Source organism: Cardiocondyla obscurior, linkage group LG21 (genome assembly GCF_019399895.1).
Source record: "Cardiocondyla obscurior isolate alpha-2009 linkage group LG21, Cobs3.1, whole genome shotgun sequence".
NCBI lineage: Eukaryota > Metazoa > Arthropoda > Insecta > Hymenoptera > Formicidae > Cardiocondyla > Cardiocondyla obscurior.
The window spans coordinates 1,733,907-1,754,134 of NC_091884.1; the positions used below are offsets into that span (position 1 = coordinate 1,733,907).

At 39.3% G+C, this 20,228-nt stretch overlaps 2 protein-coding genes across 3 annotated transcripts in view; one reads left to right on the plus strand and one right to left on the minus strand.

The window, feature by feature from the left end:
• LOC139110700 (venom peptide isomerase heavy chain) lies at positions 1–16,218 on the plus strand (the record flags this gene model as incomplete). Its single annotated transcript, XM_070670647.1, has 5 exons — positions 1–172; positions 5,589–5,769; positions 10,798–11,102; positions 12,484–12,635; positions 15,508–16,218. Coding segments are annotated over 5 exons (978 nt in total), but the record flags the coding sequence as incomplete, so codon positions are not given.
• A 21-nt stretch (positions 16,219–16,239) lies between these two features.
• Positions 16,240–20,228, minus strand: part of Mrps11 (mitochondrial ribosomal protein S11) — a 47,336-nt gene continuing 43,347 nt past the window's right edge. The window contains exons 2-5 of one of the 2 annotated variants that reach the window (XM_070670644.1): positions 17,093–17,315; positions 16,766–16,994; positions 16,602–16,667; positions 16,240–16,508 (exon numbers count right to left, since the gene is read on the minus strand). In XM_070670644.1, coding sequence (XP_070526745.1) covers positions 16,401–16,508; positions 16,602–16,667; positions 16,766–16,994; positions 17,093–17,315 — 626 coding nt within the window. In that variant the 3' untranslated portion in view covers positions 16,240–16,400. Of the gene's footprint in view, positions 16,509–16,601; positions 16,668–16,765; positions 16,995–17,092; positions 17,459–20,228 lie in introns of those variants that run through there. The other variant, XM_070670646.1, reaches the window with a different exon arrangement.

The following is a 20,228-nucleotide window of genomic DNA, read 5'->3' on the forward strand; positions in this document are numbered from 1 at the left end:
AGAAGCGCCGCCGACAACGAGAATGCGACACTTTTTGATCGCTCACCGACAAAGCCTCAACGAAGACCCGGCGCGAGATATCCGACTCTAACGCACCCGAAATACGACATGCTGGCGCTCGTTCTGCTCTTCGTGGTTTCGTTTGCGCGAGTTCAAGCCGAGTACACTAATTGTAAGTAGATATTTGTCGTATCAGCAGATAAAGTTATAATTATCTCGTCAAATAGATCTATTTTATAAAGGTGGAATAAGGAATATTAAAAAAAAAAAAAAAACAAAAGTCTATCTATGAAAAATTAACGTACGTGAAAATGAGAAAATGTATTCTAATATTTATTTAGCAAAATTGTTTGGGACAATCTTTAACGTTTAATGTTACCAAGAGCACTTCTAGCGCGATGGGGAAGTACTTTTATTTAATATTAAATTACATTTTGTACTCCCCGGGTTATATATTACATTTCTCATTCTCTAATTACGCAAATATTATTTCACGCTGCAGCGTGCAACGCGAAATATGATGCGGTGCCCGTCTTATTACGCGTCGTAATAGTAATAACGAAATGTTCATAAAGCATATGTACTATCACGCGCAGGAGGCGCTTCCGCGTACTTATTTTCGTAGCTATCCGTGAAGTGGAACCTAAAGCCTCTTCTGTGGTTCTCAAAGTTTAGGAGGCAAACTTACTTTATCAAACTACACAACATCTATGGCAAACTCTGTATTAGTCAGTTCACTCGAAAACTCGGGGAAGCTCGCCAACTATTCCCGTTGCAATTAATTTTTCGAAAACTTATTTACTGCGTGACGTATTATGCGGCATACCTTACTTGATTATTATTCCGAGAAGTTTGAATAATTGTGTTATTTTAACTTCGAACAGACCGCGTTCAACTTCTTTATCCGTCATAAAGACGTTAGTAAAAATTCTCGAGACAAACCTTTATCGCATTAATTTTAGATTATAATTTAAGAGAGTTTTTCTTTGCAAGAAAGAATTTGTTTTTTTTTCGTATACTTATATATTTTTCTTTCTAATTTTAACCATTTAAGTAGCGCCGCATTGTGCTGTTTGATTGAATACATTTCGTACGCGAATGATAATTTGGTTATCAAAAATAATACTACACTAATAGATAATGTAGTTCTCGAGTTAATGATATGATAATGGGAGAACGCGTAAAGGAAGCTCGTTGCAAAAATTGGCAAAGGAAGCATCGGAAATGTATTTTCCAATCGTCGGAATACCGCGTTGCATATTATTAAAGGCATTTTATTAAATGCATTTTGCTACGGTTCGTTACCCTATCTGACGACGAGAGATCGGTCCGCTCTCGAGCTTTTCTGCGGGTTAGCGTCCATTTAGTCAGAGTGGAGGCATTAGACGGCGAAACGGAAGTCAATGGAGAATTCGGAATAGAAGCTTGCGGATTACGCTGGAACACCGGAAGTTAATAAACCGAATTTAGTGTTCGCCATTAGCGTAGCGAATATTCGCTTCCCGCTGCCAGCCAATACTCGAGAATAACTTAACGTGAGACAGTAGCGAAAGAGAAATGAGATAGAAAAAAAAAGAACACCCCTTAAAAAGATTTTAATTCTTTTTTTTTTTTTTTTAACCGAAGCGTATATTTTTTAGCCGATTTCAGCGCAGTTTATAATGGCCTTTTAATATCAATACCGTTTTTCTTCAAACACGTAGATACAGGGATGGGTAAATATTTCATTCCGCGTGTCAAATTTCGACGACCAACCGACTGGACGATCGAGATAAAATGCATGCGCATGAAAAAAAATGATGGAATTAACGCTCCGCAAAAAATTGTCTCCCGTGTTGATTTACGTCCGAAAAAGCTCCCGTGCCAGAGACAGCGGCGTTGATAGATTATTTGAACAACACATCCCGGTGCATAATGCAGGGTTGTATAGTGTCATTATCTCGTTTACAATTCACTCTTTGGCGCGTAACATCAGATAGAGCTCTGCGCGCACGGGTAAATTTAATAAAGGTAATTATTTGTTTCGCCGGCAATAAAACGGTCGTTTCTATCAAATATTTAGATTCAATATTATATCGGAGTAAAGCAAAGTGGTTTATTCATTAGATCGATAACTACCGCTCGTTCGTAGAGCAATTGTACTGATTATTATTAAACGGCTAATTTTTATCGTAATAGAATAACGTAATCGTGAGCTTAAATAAAATATATAATTTTAATAAGAATCCCTCTTTTATCTACATCGTTGCCGAGACTAAAGTTTTAATAATTATCACCATCCGACGGATCGTAATCAGAATCCGGTATTCGTTGACCAAACTATACTGTTTGCAGTTTACGTCGAAAATTTGCGGTATGTGAAAAATTTTGTTTGAGCATTACAACTTAAAATTATTAACACATTTTTTTTTTTTTCCCTAAATTCGGTTGACTCGTTTTAAATCCACCGATTTGTGAATAAAAGGTAATCGGTATTTCATGGAAAAATATTCCTCGCATGAAATATTCGGCTGGGATACTACCGTTATTTCGGTCGATAAACAAATTACGTTTGCGCGCAAATTACGTTGCTGTTACATTGCAGTTTACGATGGCTCGAATATATAGTCGCGTCAAAAATCGAAAAAAATGTGGTTTACCACTAACAGAAAAAGTAATGACATATTTTATGAAAGTGCTCAAAATTGAGAAAATAAACTTGCTCGAGCGGGGAACGCCATAATTTCACGCCGTTTGAAGAGAGGGAGGAAAAAAAAAAAAAGAATCCTATTGCATTTGCGACGAGCAATCTTTTTTGCCGTTAAAAAGTGGAATACGTGTGCGAACCAGAAGAATTAGCGGATAGGCCTTATCGAAGGCCGGGAATTCACGACCTCGATGTAGCTGAGTAACTTTAGATTTTGTCAACGACCATTCAATGTCAAAATCATGACGGACGGTATCAGGAAGGTTCTTAACCCATTCGAGGCCGCAAGAAGTCTCTATAAACTTCTAATGCCGGCAAACTGACTCGGCTTATTGAGGAAGATACAGGAAAAAGACAACACGAAACCCCCATTACTCATGCGATTGATTAAAATATAAATTACAGCCATATTTCTATTCTATTAAAAAAAAAAAAAATATTTTCTAACGCATTTAATAAAAAAAATAAATAAAAATAGAGTGCCGGATTTTCTTTTTTTTTTTTTATATATTGTACGCGTTTAGCGGAGAGTAATTTGTATCCTTGTTCGTCGGGGGAGTGTACTTGTGAAATTTATTAACTGGGAAACGAATTATCGGAGGGATATAAGTACGTTACTCTTAATACGTATTGATAAAATTGAAGCGCCTCCCTTTAAAACGCCGTCGCGTTAAATGCATTTACGGTACAGATTTTGGATTTGTAACGTTTTAAATTGGCCGAGAGAGAACACTTAATATAATTACTCGGTGAGTAATCTGCAAAGCACTTTTTATCTCGTTGGTTTTTGCAGGTGAGATATTGAGCCCGAAATTGTCCCGACAGATGTCCATGGTTACCTCGAGATTTATCTTATCGCTGGCAAAGAATCAATATTGAACGAAACTTAATCTCCCGTACGTTTAACGTATTACGTTGTGTGTACACACGAACTGTATCGCGGAGGTGATTTTACGGTAATCGCGTCCCACAATTTGAATTTTATTACGGGCTCGTTCGGTTAAAGTAGCGCAATAAACACACGCGTACTTGTCACTCGGCGACATGACAGCATTGTTTCCTCGCGGCTTTACGTTCCCTTCCTCCCCCGTGGATTACGATCTACTTCGCCGCCGGCACAATGAACGCGCCGTCGTCACGATACCGATCGATTTATGGCAACGGCTGGACTTTTCCAAAAATACGCGACGGGGAGGGAGCTTTTTTTTCGACACTCCCCGAGCCACAATTGATCCCGGAAGGATAAACGGGACGCTTCCACGCTAAACCTGGTCACTAAAGGCATCGGCCGTATTATCATGATCGTATCCCCGGGCTGCTTTTGACATATCTATTACGCGTTTCGGAATAGAGGCGACTTCGAATTCTATGCTACCGCCCCTCCCTCTCTTCCCTCCCCCCCCCGCGTCGGCTTCGACGTGCTTTCCTCGGCCGCGGAAGAGCGACGGGGATGGGTGAAAATGTGGTGGTGTAGGCGCAGAGGTCCAATTAATCAGTCGGGGCGTGAAACGAGAGAGGGATCCGACTTGCGGGTGGTACGAAGGGGGACAGCGAGAGGTACAGGGAGGAGGGTTACCAGGGGTTTGCGCGCGGGGCAAGGACGACGAAGGGATTGTAGTGACAGATCCCGCCGTATCTGTCCCTATCTGCTCGGGGCATTAAATCCGTGCGCCGAGCGTTGTGCTCTCGCCGCGAGGAGGGGTTTCGCACGAATCGGTTAACATTTCGGTGAAGCGGCGATTTCAGGTTTCAATTAAATGCTACGCAAACAAACGCGCCGCGCCGATCACGCCGGGACAGATTTTAAGAACACGCGGAAAGGTCCGATTTTCCCCCGCGCTCTTCATACGCTTTGATGAAAATTTATAACGCAAGTGACGAAAAAATATATAATTATTGCGTGACTTCGACCGATGTGCAAAATGAATTTAAATAGAGGAAGTACATTTTTCTTTTTGTATTAAAAAAATTAATTTAAAAAATACCTTTCTCTCTTTTTTTTTCTTTCCACGATATTTAAAAAAATCACAAGTATTAGTTTATAATTTTATAATGTAAAATTCCCACGAATATTCCATTATCGAATTAGATTGTAGAATTTTCGATCAATTTTATGATTCGAATCTGTTACGTCTACCTATAAAATTGATCGTATTGTCACTCATCGGTCTTCCGACATTACTATTATACATGGAAGTCGCTCTACTCATTTACGCCACGTCACGAACATTAATCATCAAATACTAAGGACGATCGATAACCTGTCAATATGCTCTCGTCAACAAGAGTGCAGATGGTAATTCCCTACGGGCTGGAATAATCGAAACATGGACCGATGGCCGATACTAACAGCATTTGATAATAATTGTGATATTTCAGGTGAACCTCGGCTCTCTTAAAATTCCAAACGAGCCCGCGAACAGTTTATTCCGATGGATAAAGCGTACAGCAAACGCAATACATTCATAATATCAGTAAGAAGATAAAAAAAAAAAGAAGTTGTAAATTAAAATCTTCTATTCGTTATACAGCGCATCATTCTCTTAATACCGATTTAAAACGACGCGTTAATTAAACGTTTAATTAAAGTAAAAGCAAATCCTATGAGTTTATTTTTATTTCTTTTTTCACTTATTAAAATAGACAGAAAACGCCTAGATGACGGGAAATTTGCTAAGAGTATCGTTGAACGGATTAGACAGCGCGTTATCTTATTTTACGACCCTTTAAACATCTTCGTTTCGTTCGCGCGATAAATCAAAATCGGTGTCGGTATTAATCGATATCGATGACTGAGAGTACTCGGATAAATCGGGTATTTACACCAGGCCTCCGAGCGCTTGGGTTCGCAAAGGCAATTAATCGTTATCGAGCATTAATTGAGGAAATTCGTATTTAATAGTGGCAGATGTTCCATGCGGTACGAGCGAGAGGATAAGAGAAGCGAGGATTGTCGGAGGTCAGAACGCGGCGCCACGTGAATTTCCATGGCTCGTCAGTATAACAAGAAAGGGCGGACATTTTTGCGGAGGCTCCATTTTAAACGACAAATTCGTATTAACAGCCGGCCACTGTTTATGCGCGTGAGTAATTTATATTTTAATAATTTACGTATAAAGAAAAAGGAAGTACTTGACTCACCGATTCGATGCGCAGCAGCGGAGTTTTCCAGCCGATCTGTAACATAAAAATAAAATTCAAATTATAGAAGCGTTCGAAATTAATATTTATTGTTGAAAAAAAAGTTAAATAATTTTCTTGTGACTTTAATTAATTTATTTTATTTTTTGATATATTAAATTACTATCGAAATGAGATAACAATCGCAATAAAAGGGATAAAGGCAGTCAGCTTTATGGAAATAAAAAGCAATGCTTACCCCGAGGTTGCTCCGCTGAAGCAGGATGCCTCCAAGGCCTCCTCCTCCTCTCAGACATCGGGGGCCAGTCCCTCGTTCCACACACACACATACAATACTCGCGAAAAACCCGAATATTAAATTAATATCGCGCGAAACTATTGTGGCACTTGCGGAATAAGACCGACGAACCGGCTACGGTTCGTTCATTACGAAACGAGAACACGTACGACTTCTTCGCTGGCTCGTTATCTGAAACAGAACAAAATTCAGCTTGGTTAACATATCCATATATTATGCGAGAAACATCTATTCACCTAATACGTACTATCCGCGAGAAGAATATTCGGCACGTGTTAGAATCTATTACCTACAAGGACGGTCGCAATGCTCCGAGCGACGATAGTAAACACCGCGCGAGTGAGTCACCTACACCCGCAACGTAGTCGTAGGTCGCACGTGCCGCCCGGTGCGTAGCCAGCGAACGTGCGCCGTCGTTCACGTGAACACCACGCACGCGCTCGCGATCACACCACTACACTCACCCCCGCGTCAATGACCTCGACTACCGTTCGTATCACCGAATTTTTTATCGCCAACTAAAAAAATACGTCGCGGTGCTCGCCGATCGAGTCCAGCTTCGACCAAGCTCCGACTTAACGAAAGACACAAAGACGATCGTTCTCGAGTACGGAAAACCGACGCAGAAAGCTAAACTACGTATAACGAAAGCGTACGTGAAGGATAATTTACCTTTTCGGGACACGATCTGCTTCCAAGTGCTCTGCGGGGAAGGAGCACGAAGATACGTTGGTCGTGGAAGGTATCTCGCGCCGGGATAAGTCCTCGTTCCTCGATAAATGCGTACTTTCCGGTGGGGAGGCTCCTGCGTACGTCTCTCTCGCTCGGCCGCCAGCGAAGAAGTGAGAGAGGGGATACAGCGGCTCGCACCCGCGCTTCCCCCACTCTACCATCCTCTTCCTTACGTTCTCTCTCTCTCTCTCTCGCTCGCTCGTACGCAGGTTAACGTGCTGTAAAAGAATTTAAATGCCGAATATTATGTCCCATTCACTTACGATGTCTTACTAGGTTTTTTAACTATACGTTGCGGTAATTGCCGATTATATCGTTTGCGATTTACGCGATTATTCTATATATAAAATAATTAATATATAAACGTGTGTATGAATAAATTATATTTAGGGAGACACCAGTATTTAGTTTATTACTAAAAATTGTTGTACGCGAATTTTCTTTAGCGTAAAAAAATCAAGAGTAAACGGAGCGAGCTTTGTATAATGTCTATCATTTGAAAATTCAGATTAGACATCAATTAGAACAGCGCCAGCGATTATTCACATTCATATTTGTATTCATTGCGCGAGATAAACGCAAGTTTATTTCGTTTGCGAATAATCTATCTTTCTAAAAAACAAAATACAGCCATGAAATGCGCGAAAAATAAATCACGTTCCTCAAAGGAAAAAGAATTTGACGTGCGCGTACGCAAATGATGGCTGACGTAAAAATTACTATAAAATTTAAGCGAAATGTTTCTCATGCCCGTATAAATACAGCAAGTAGATACGTATCGTATATGATTTTTATCGCGTCAAGCGAAAAGTTTCGAATAAAAACGTGCTGGAATATCACAATAAACTGCGCCCGCGTAAAATCCCGTCGGAGCGCCGCTAAATAATCAGAAAACGAAGATAGTAAAAATATTTCCTAGTAAATTCGTAGTAAAATAACGCAAAATATTTCGCAGGCGCAGTGCCATTAAAATTTATAGTTCGCGTTACCTGCGTTTTATTAACTAAAAAATATTTTATCGCGTGGCCGTCGGAGTGGCCTGTCCGAATCTATCTCAACCGCGGCACGTGTCTTCCCGCGCCAGTGTTAAATCAAAATGACCGAATGGAATTTGAAAAGAATCATTGTTTTTATTATGCGCATTATAAACGAGCGCACTATCACCGCGCGGCAGACGAGTTTGCACGGGAGCAATATATGCGGGATAGCTTTCGCGTAGATATAATTAAACGGATGAGCAGACCCGTAGCTGTGTGGGCAACAAAACGTACAGATATTGCGTATCCCTTTTGGTCAGTGAACAGATTACGGTAGAACGGGTCGGGGGAGGGCAATAGAGGCCGTTCGAGGGCGACGAGCGACCGTAGAGAGAATTCAGCGCCGAGTTTTGGCGTTGTAAACCATGATTGCGTGTAGATTACAGACCACTCGGTAATTGCTAGCGGCCATGCAAAACGTATGGAAAACGCTGCAACAAGATGCGAGGCGGGAGGGCGTGAAAATGAAGGTAGCCGTGTCCACTACCGCCTCGCTTTACTCCATTCCCCTCCCTCCCTCGTTCCCGCTTTAGTTTTTCTCACCGCTTGGTATCATTTACTCTCAAAAATAGACAACTCGAAGCTCACCCAGTGATACCTAACACCTCGCTGCGTCAAATTTATGGCGACTAGAAACCCTGTTACCGTGCATCGAGGAAAAAAATTTGAGAGAGAAAAAAAAGAAAAAAAAAAAAAAAGAAAGAAATTTATTGCAGCTTTTTGTTGGCCTTTTTAGAGATTTCGCCTGATATAAACGTAATATAATGAAGTGAAGGTAATTAATTTTTTAAACAAATTCGAAATTATTATATAATTTTAGTTATTTGCTAAATGAAAGCGTGCATTTATGTGTCACGCAATTTTCTCTTTCGGCGTCAAAGAATTTATATTTCACGCGTAAATTGCAAAAATTTGTTATCTAAAATTGCACGTCTAAAATGGATGTTTTATCGAAAATGACACATTTGTTATCCAAAAAGAATTTCCATTTAAAATAGTGTTTATATTTATGTGACACGAGTTTCGTGAAAAAAAAAAAAAAAAAATATATCGGATAGTAAATGATTTTGAAAAATTATAACACGCTGCTCTATTAGATTGATAATCTGGAGGTCAATTACTTTTAATACGTTACGCGCGTTGGATAATACGATTGATTAATTGTCACGCAAGCAGGTGAATTATATCCTTGTACAATGATACAAGAATTGGGAGCCTAGCAACGCGGCATTGATACATTTCGTTCGGCGATATGGTAAATTGATGTTCAGTAGTACCTTATTACCAACGTCATTCTGCGTGCAACGTTGCGTAATTTACAGACACATCCGTGTATCGATATACAATAGTGTCAGGAATATTGCACAATTTAACGAGCCGAATCGAAATTAATTCCATTCGATTTACATTCAATTCGACATCCAATTAATTTTTAACGAAGGTGCCAATAGGAAAAAAAAAAAAATTGAACCTAGTCTCGAATAACAAATATTATTCGTATAATCAGACTAGATTGGAATTACAATAAACAATTTAATTAATATTGATTTTAACAGACGAAGTAAGCATTCTCCTATTTTGTTCTAGATTTATATCAGAGATTTAAAGAGCCTCTAATTTTTTTAATATTACTTTTAAATATTAAATTAGGTCCGATTTTATTTTATTCTAACAATTGCACGAAATAATTCTATTGTATATCGATATTAATATTTCATAATTAACCGGCTCATATCGAGCCTGCAAACGAGACTTGATTTCAATTTTCGTTATGCATTTCAAGTAAGCAGCTCGAGCCAAAAACTACCGATTTAATCGCGGCAAGTAGGCGACGAGATAAACGTCGGCTTATTATATTAAACGTTTGGCTAAACAAATCGCAGTTATCGCAATAGTCGTCGCGATGCATTTCGTTACAACGAGCAACGCTTGCGCTTGCAATTCGCCGGGGCGCTCGTGCATTTTAATTGAAAGGGCGCGACGCCGAGAGAGGAGCGAGGGACCGGAGATGCATTGAAAGTAAACCGTATAATCCGCGAGCCGCGGAACAATAGCAGGGACTCGACGACGATGGAAAGGTCCATTAAGACGGCTTTGTAAGGAGCGGCGGTGAAACACAGGGCCTGGAAACTTAGAAAACGCTCCGGCGATAAACTCCAGAAGAGGGAAGATGCGCAAGGGGGTTACTGACGAAAGTGGGACGGGGTTACGAAACAGAGTCACGAGATGCAGGACCGCGGGACGGAGGGGAGCGGGATCCAAGGACGAATAGTACCTCCTGGCGAAGGGGAGGGTGCCGTAATATTGTTAATTATTCAGAAGTACTATGGACCGATTAATTAACTGAAGCCGCCTCCGGCCGGGGCATTCAAGGGAGCTTTGCAGACACGTCGTTCGAGCGGGACAAAAATCCCGGTTAAATAATTACCGACGTCCGAGGAAAAGAAACTGCGAAAGAGCTTGGAATTCATCGGCACAGTTTAAAGGGGGTTTTGCGCGGGGGAAAAAAAAAGGAGACTGAGTAACGCACCGAGCGGCGAGGAGACTTTCCGCCTCGAATATTTCTATTCCCGGTACCCTAAAGTTGTACGACGGTTATTCGATCGTGTCCCGATGTCAGACTTGGCTTCTTCGCGAGGAAACTAAAAAGAGTGATGCCGTTGTGCTTTTCATTCGCGAGTTTTACGATTTTATTTTCCCGGGTTTGAAAAACACGGGGAAATAAATTGTTAAATAAATAACGAATTAAATCAATCGTGTAATTTATATTTTTCGTATTCTGTAATATGTAGTTATAAAAAAAGAAAAAAGAAAATAATAGAAAAAAAAAAACATTTTATCGGCGCAATTGCTAATTGATATAATGCTCGCGAATGAAACCGTTGTCTTTATTTCGATTCCAGCGGCACGAACAAGATTCCAATAGGACAATTACGCGTCACTTTAGGCGAGCACAATTTAAAGGCTCCGGAAGTGCCAGCCGCAAGACATGAAAGCGTCATAAACGCGGTGTTGCATCCTGGTCACAGGTGCGGCAAGTATGTGGATGATATTGCTCTGCTGGAACTCGCTAGACCGATCAGTTGGTCGGAAAGCGTGAAACCCGCATGTTTACCTGTGGCCACAGGGAAACCAGGGTATAGTGCCTTCGGCGGCATGGAAGCTGTAGTGACCGGATGGGGATGGCTCGGGGAAGACAGGAGCAAATGTGAGTAAATAATTGTCTCTATTTCTATACCGATTACGCGCCGTGCGACGTAACTCCCCCGGGGGGCTAGCTCTCCCTGCATTAACTATTTGCGTATTTTAAACTTACGGCGAACGTAACGTCGCTGGGCATTCTTAGAACATTGCGCCCGGAATTTTCAATCTGTTCAATTAAAATTGACGCTGGCGTATTCAAACGTTTACGAATTTTATTAAGTAAAATTATAACTGAAAAAAATACGGTGATCATTCTCGTCTTTTTATGCAAACGATTGTATAATTCACGGACAGCGGGCAAATCTTTTCTAAGAACGCGGCGAAGTACGCCAAGGTCTTATTTAATCGTAGACTAAGTTGCGAATATCAGGATCTTCATAAATACCTGAGATACATTGGGTGAGCCTGAAGTTTCGATAAATCTTATCACGATAACGATCGGAACGACGAAACACGCGGCAAAGTTTCCATAATCACCAAAGTTCCTGCGAGCGTTCAAGTCCCATAGCGTGGTAGTGTACCAGCTCCCTTGCTCACCATGTCTCTCTCCATCTGTTTCTGAAATCAATAAAACGAACAAGATTATTTTACATATGGGACGCGAGTCAGCAAGACGCGTTATTTCTACGGGAAAGAAAAAAAAAAAGAAAAAATAATTTTAATCCTGCAACGTTGATTGCAATAGTATCCGCAAAGATTTAGTACGTCATGCGCCAAATTAAGATTGAAAAGATTTCGATAAATAGTGAAAAAAACGAAACTATATTAAAATTTAATTACATCTAAAAATTATTGAATTTTTTTTTGCAATATTACGAGTCTTTTAATAATTCTCAGATTAATAAATTAATATGTCTCGTTATAGATTTTAATTACACTCTTATATTAAAATTTTACAGTATTTTAGATGTTATAATTAACGCAACAATTAGATTATAACGTAAACGACATGTAAAGCATACGCGCGTACACGCGCGCGATGCGTACACAGGCACACACAGCCTCGCAATTATCATTAATTAAATTTATCCGTTAAAATGTATCATGGCTTTCCATGAATAATGCTTGTTACGTTTTCATGAATAATGCTTCACGTGCGACAGTTCTTCATGATGTCAGCGACATCATTTTCATTTACATTTAAGGACGCATCTTTATCAATTTTAAACGCCGGGGATATACAATTTTAACGCTGCGATTATTTTTTAATTTTATCAAAAATTAAAGATCGGTCGCATGATCGAGAGCGGGGTGAAAGGGGGAGGGAAAAAAAAATATGTCGCAGCAATATCTCGCGTAGTCGTACCTCGGTACACGTTAACGATAATCGGTCCACGAAAGACGTGGCGTGCACGCAGCACACAATTACGCCCGTTATGTTCCAGACAAGAGAGCGGACGTGCTGCAGAAAGTAGAAGTTCGCGTGGAGACGAACAAGGTGTGCAGCGAATGGTACGCGAGCCAAGGGAAGACGGTCAGCGTTGGCACGAAGCAGATGTGCGCGGGTGTCGAAGAAGGAGGAAAGGACTCGTGTTGGGTGAGTGAAAGGTCGCGTTTCACCGCGAGTTCACCTTCCGGTCGCGCGAGACGTCCCGGCGTGGGCATTCGCATTTTTTTTTCTTTTTTTTTTTTACGTTCCCGCGTCGTTGCTCGCGCGGCGCCGCTTGTCAATCGCCCGATCATGGAATTCACGGTTCGTCGGGCGGGCACGACGCGAATTTCAATAAATACTCACGCTACCGTGGTAATGCGCATACAACGCTGTCCAGGCATGATAGCCGACCATGCTGGATGATACTGGTCCCCGGTAATTGGATCGTATATAATTGCATTGGCCTCGCTCTGCGGACCTCCGGCATGGGCCGGTATTTACGCGAAATTGCAACAAGGATTGGAAAAGGCGCGATAACGTATGTTAAAAGAACAAAGATTATTGCAGGGTAGACTACATTATCGCGTGGAGTATTATCGTAAAAGAAAAAAAAAAGAAAAAAAAATTAATTTAAATTTCCGGGCGTGTAATATTTATTTTAAAAAATAACGTTCGTTTTTTTGTTCTTTTTTATATTAGAAAAAATAGAAAATGTAGTATATGTAGTGAGTCGTGATAATCTTGCGAGTCAGTAACTTTTTTTTTTTTTTCTATTTTCTCGTCCCGTATCTTTCTTAACGAAGATGAGATATACACTTTCCCTGGCGCGCGGATACTATATTCACATTGTCAATTAGAGACTAACAGCGGAGGCGAGTCCCACGGGAACTTTGCCACGACGAGAATACCATTCCGCAATCTCGTCCCTGATAAGTATCCGCGTCTACGCCGCGGCCTTATCAGCAATTTATATTTCCTCCGGACCGAAGATATTCCGAGAAAACAATCGAAAACGAACGTATTGCTTCGAAATATATCAAGGAGGAAAAGGGGGGTCTCGAAAGTACAATCTCGCTGAAGGTCCCGATGGGAATTGAGATGTGCTAGATTTCCTGTTTACCTCGTTTGCGCGAGAACTACGACTGGCAACTATAAAAATTGATTTCCGGATATATTGGATATAACGCGAGTCGGAGTCGAAGAACGTTATATAATAAATATATTTAGCGTGTCGAAAAATGATTAATCTCCGTAATAATTTTAGATATCTTTTTAATAGCTACGCGAGAAAGATTCCGACACATATATTATCAAGTTTCTTTTTTGTCTTTTATTTAACTTTATTTTAAAAGTTTTATAATTTACGTCCTAGTGTTCGGTAATAGAATTATTTTAATAAACTAGATGGTCGTCAAGAGCTCTTATTTGCGTTCAATAAAAGTAAGAAAATTTTGATATATTAGAAGAAACTTTTAATTCGCGCACGTCGTTATATTCAGACATTAATTAATTATTATAGTTTATTTATGATAATTGCAATTGAATAATTTACGGTTAAAGACGTGTTGCTGGTTTACTTACATTTGTATTTTTCGGTTAGGTTTAGATTATTGTCCATCCTTCCATCCATCCTTCCTTCCTTCCTTCCTTCCGTCCTTCCTTCTCTGGCAGTTTCTGAGTTATTCTGACGTGTTGTAGCACTCCACACTATATTATACTCCTCGGTTTTTTTTTATAACAATCTCCAACACTATCACTCGACAGACGAACGACCGAAGGACTGACGGTGAATTATCGCGGCGATTAATTACGAATTAAATTAAGAAGCGCGACGCGCGATCATTCGTTGTATACATTTACAGTCTCGATATTCGTAGCCGTTGCTCACTTCCTCCAGGTCTTCGTCGAGTCGTCCTCAAGCTCGACACAGGAAACTAGTTGCAATGTCCAAGCGTCACTTTCTGCTAACGATTCTCATCGACGGATTAAACGATGCCGAGAATTTAAACCGAGCCGCGAATAACACTGACCGCGACGCGAAGTGTTCCCCGCGCACTTAATCTTCCTCAAGTTCCTCAAATTCAGTTACTCGAAACGGGACGAGGATCTCGACCGCGACGGAGAAGACGGGCGAGGTGTGAATTTGACACTCCGACAATGGCGGTTGGCTTGACTCGCTGAATGTCGCTGAAGGAGATGGCGAGTGAAGAGAGTTGGCAAGATCGAAGCGATCGAGCGCGCGACGATCTTCAGACCGGACGCTCCGCGCGCTCCGCTCGCTCCATAACCTTGTCGTTCCGAGGCACTTTTTCGGAGCCGAAAATAAAGCGCAAAACGATGAAAAATGACGGAAAGGTACAAAATATGATCGTTAGCTCCCGGCTCGACGTCGTCGACGCTTGTTCGGGTGCGAGACTGTCCTATCCGCGGTCAAAAATGCGCGTAGATGCGGAGCGGATTAGTAACACGTCCGCGCGCCCGAGTCCCCGCAACTACACTGAAGTGGCCGTTAGAAGATTTTGGCCATTAGAGGAAGAGAGACAACCGCGGTGAAAGAGTGAGACAGCTGACCGTTGTCCTCCTCGCTCCGAGCTCTCGAAAAGCCTTGTTACGACGAAAAGCCGAGCTCAACGCCGAGTTGATATCTTTTATGCTTTTTTAACGCCCTCGGCGAGCTCGCATTTAATTATGACGAATAAACTTCCCCATTTCATTTCCCGTTATGATTCTTTACCGAAGAAGGGGACGAACGCGATATGCACGTAAATTCTCTAGATTATTCACGCGGCTTTAACGCACCGCACGAAATACCGACGACGATGAACGTAGGTGTGCTGTTAAAAGCCCGTTTTCCATCTTGAGAATTCCTGGCGGCGAGATTTACGATCCGGATCCGCGCGGAGCGATACCGAAACCCATCGTGATGGATACTCCCGCAACCCGGCAATCCGTATTAGAGCAAGTGGAATTTGCACCGCATCGTTTACCATAACCACGGGAGCTTACGGGACAACTGCATGCATCCTGTATTTTCTAGGCTGACAGCGGCGGACCTCTGATGGTCGACCATCCCGCCGGACCGTTGATGGTCATCGGAGTGGTTTCGAATGGTATCGGTTGCGGCAGATCACGACTTCCCGGCATTTACGTGAGAGTCTCCGATTACGTATCCTGGATCACGCAAGAAACGCAATCTAACAAGTAAACCTTCGATATAAAAGAAGATCTCCCCGTCTGGGTCTTTCAATTTCGCTTAAGCGAAGTAGGATTCATCGCTAATTGACACGATCAATTTAAATAAAATTCTTCTTTTCACTTTTCTCATTCACTTATACATTTCGCGATTATTGAAATGTAGAAAAGAATAATTAGAATGATGTATTCGCAATACGAACAACGCAAGATAGTTTTTAATTTACATCAAATATGAATATTGAACTTAACGAGATTTTATTATGTTAATTTTTAATTAAATTATTAAGATTTGACGCAGTTGTCGTTAATATTTGATCATACTTTGCAAATACGGCAGCTAGATAATAAAATTAATGTGATGATAAATGTTAGTAATGTCTTAAAATGTATAAAATCTATTTATAATTTATATGTACATATTTTATGTATTTATTTATTAAATCTGTTATGTGTGAACTCTTTTAATGTGATAATATTAAAGAACTATTATAATTGTAACTCGTGATCATTATACACTAGAGAAAATATTATATTTAAACAATTTAAATAATTTTTTAAATTGTATTTAATCTAGTCATTCTTAAAGAATAGTATTATTATTAATCAAGCTACATTTTTCCTAATCTGTACCTCAATTATTCGAAAGAATAAAATAACACGTATCGTAGAATACTTTAACCGAATGTATTAGCACATAAATATCTCAATTATAATTAATAAATTGTAATTTAATAATCATAGCCTCTTCATTTTTCTTGGTCTTGGCGGATTCCAACTTACTCTCGTATCGTCTGTGATTGATACTATATTCAATCCCATCATTTGAAAACCTTTTATAGAAGACTGAAAAATGATAAAATTTACAATGTTAAAATGTATAATTTATATCAACTATTACAATAGACAAAGAGCAAACATTTGTGCAAGATAACCCACCATTCTACCAGGTCCAATGCCTTGTACTCGTATTCTCACTGTATTTACACCATAGTCAAGAATACGCTGAAAATAAAAAACATATATATATAAATATATTTCTTTCTTATTCAATCTTGTACGTAAGAAACTTTAACGCAAATCACCCATCAATATATACTTACATTGGCAAGAGTTGTAGCTGCTTGCTGAGCAGCAATATTCGTCCCTTTTTTAGCATTTTTAAATCCCTCTATACCAGCCGTATGCAACGATATCACGTCGCCAACAGAGTTAGTAAAAGTCATAATTGTATTATTAGGCGTGGCTTTTATATTAACAATGTGCAGCTCCTTATATCGAACGCCGTTAAAGAGTCGATTCGGCGTATCTGCGTCAGGAAATAATTCCTCCCTAAAATGTAACAAGCATACAGATTATTTCTCACATAATCAAGATCAAATTCAGACTATTTTTAGGTCTACTAAATTATCCATGAAACTGATACTTACTTCTCACCGAGGTTCATCGTTTCGGGTGTAGCTTCTCCTTCGGCGAGTCCGTATTTCGTGATCCGGCCGACTTTAACTTTTTCATTCCGAGATCTGATCTCTTTGCCACACAGCTGAGTAGTGTAAATATTTCTGGAGGTTATGCCGCACAAACGTGTTAACGCCGCAGTCGATCGGGCTTCAGCCAAAGCGCTATCTCGTAGTCCAGAAAACCTCGCCAATCCTAGAACGGATTTAATCATCTCGATTAATTATTGTGTAACGTTGCGTTCAAGAAATAGGCATCAAATTGATGCGAACGAACGGGACAGATTCCGGCAAATAAACAATCACGCAGGGAACAATATTCGCTAAGCTATTGCCATCTTTCAGTATCTCGCGGTATCACGAAGACGTCGGTAGCACGAGCGTTATCAGTGCAAAGCCGCGCGAAGCAGCTGATTTTCGATACCTGGCGACCTCTGGCTGAATCCTTAACAACTCTTAACACAATCGGTCGGTTCTAAGTTTCTAACCTAATCATTGATTAGCACGTCGAATGCTTCAAGCATTAAAAGATTATATCTATCTAAATATTAGTTAATTATTATTTGTAAATTATACATCGGGATTGTTCATCGCGATAAATTGATAAGCTCGGCGGGTTTAATTGATTGAATATGTTTTATGTCTAAAAAAGTAAAACACAATTTTATTTACTTCTTTCCGAACGTCGTATATGTATTTTAATAAGTTAATGCATTGATTTTGATAGGAAAACGTAGTATCCGATAATTTATATACGCGTAATAATAATTGTCGGAGAGTAAAGTTTTGCAAATGTAACCTAGTTTTCACGGAACACTGAAAGATTGATAAAGCAATGGAATAAAAGGATTTTATATTTTTAACTACTACGCGCTAGATAATATTTTTTAATCAAGAGCATGTATAACTTTTTTCGTAAGGGAATGTTCCTCTTGAGTATGCGAATCGTATGAAACTTTCTGTGCAGAGACAAGATTCCTCGAGATGAGAATTTCAGTGTTCCAGTTAAAGTAGTAGTAAAAAAAAAATTAAAAAAAAAGAAAAAAAAAAAAAACTATTAAATATATCGTTGCGAAATTACGTGACAAATTTTTAGAATTTTCTACAATTACGTATCGCTTCGTTAGCCTTCTGTAATAATTAATTTTCGACCACAATATTATTTTCCTTTTCATTAATGCATTTTAAAGAAATAATGGCCAGATAAAATTTTCTTAACACGCATAATGAACCACGCATTAATTACAATGCATTTTACAAGCATTTACTTCATAACGTTTATTTGTGCAAGTAAATAATTAATTAAGTTCTTTACATTTTATTAATTCTACATCTTGCACAAGTCGTCTTGAAAAGAAAAAAAAAAGAAGAAAAAATAAAGAGCCGCATATTTTATTGTGATACAACACGTCGTATTTAATGTACATTAATTACATTTGCATATTTTAATTACGAGTAATATGATATTAAACATCAAGTTAAATTCATGTAAACAACATTTATTTTAATCCATGGACGTATCCATATATGTATTCGAAAGATATTATATCGGCAGTATGATTGAATTTCGCACAAGTTGTCTCAAATTAAAAGCAATTGCTCTTTGTACAAACAGCACGTTAATGGCAACTTTCGTTAATTATTTGCATAATTATTCGCACGTCGATTAATGTGGAATCCGTTCTAAGATCTGTTCTAAAAACGAATCTTAATCTAAATAAAAAAAAAAAAACAATAAGAAAGTTTAAAAAAAATATTACCTCTTCGTTATACGAAATAGTATCCGCGATATTTAATACAAATGATTAATATTCGTAATTCATATATTTATAATATTTTCTTTTTATATTTTAACATGATGAACCACGTCATGAAGTTTTTAATGAATCGATTATCCACTTTGTTAACATATTCGTGCAAACGTTGATTCGAATTATGCATTTCTCTATTCGCTAGGAATTCGATGAGAAACGGCTGTTAATAGAACTATTTGTTCACGGCATTAAATCTGTTTCTACAGCTCTCGATTTCTTCCATTAGCGCTGCCCCCTCGAATGTCCGAAACAATGTGCGCGATTTCAATAGCGCGGAATTACGTATTAGTTATCATTAGGCAGATTGTGTTACCGCCATTTCCCTTACGAGCCATTTCTGGTCCGTGGCTTCCCCGTTTGTAATAACACACGAATAATGCTGCTGCGATAGTGTTGCGCGCCAGTATGCAACTCTTGTTACCACTACTCTTAGTTAAGAAAATTTGGACAACTAGTTCAATGCTCGTAAAACGCATGTCATCGTTTGCAAATTCAAACGCGCGATATAACATATATATAAAACACACACGCACGGGCAAAACGTACGTACAAAAAGTCCAATTACTTAAATAATCAAATTCTCATTAGCTCCCTACGTTAAATCGGTATTATTAAATAGAATTTAATAGTTCGCAAAACATTAATTATATACGTGTCGTGCATTTTAATATGCAATATTTGGGAACGTTTATTTGCATCTTGATACTTCGAATAATTAAAAAATACGGCGTTAGATCTGGCATTAAAATTAAAGTAAAAAAAAAAGAATTAAAAAAAAGAAAGAGCAGGTACTTATTGAAATAATTTTATGTATTTTAATACATAATTTCTATTTTTTAAACGTAAAGTTGAAGAAATATTTTTCAAGTGATAATCTAGATATCTTTTTTTTTTTTTTTTTTATGAAGTGACAACGTAACAAGTTGCAAGCACAGATCACGAAGCGTGCACGTCTGCTGCGAGTATTAATTGTATACGAAGGGAACGATTCTATCGTCAGACTTAATAAATTAACCGATTTCGCGGCTTTGTAAGAGAATTTTCAAGGGATTTACTCTACATATGACGAGATCGCACACGCCAGACGTACGTTCTCTCTCTTTCCGCTCGCGAACACCCTCGAATTAATTACGGGATCCCTCTCATTTACGCAGTTATTATGAACCTCACCCTAAGATTATTACTGAATTACGCCCGGAGAGCTTTGGAGACCTCGCTGTGCCCACGTGCCTAGCATATATCGCTGTATATCGCTAGTTTAAGCGCGTAAATGCTCGCCCATTTTACCGATATAC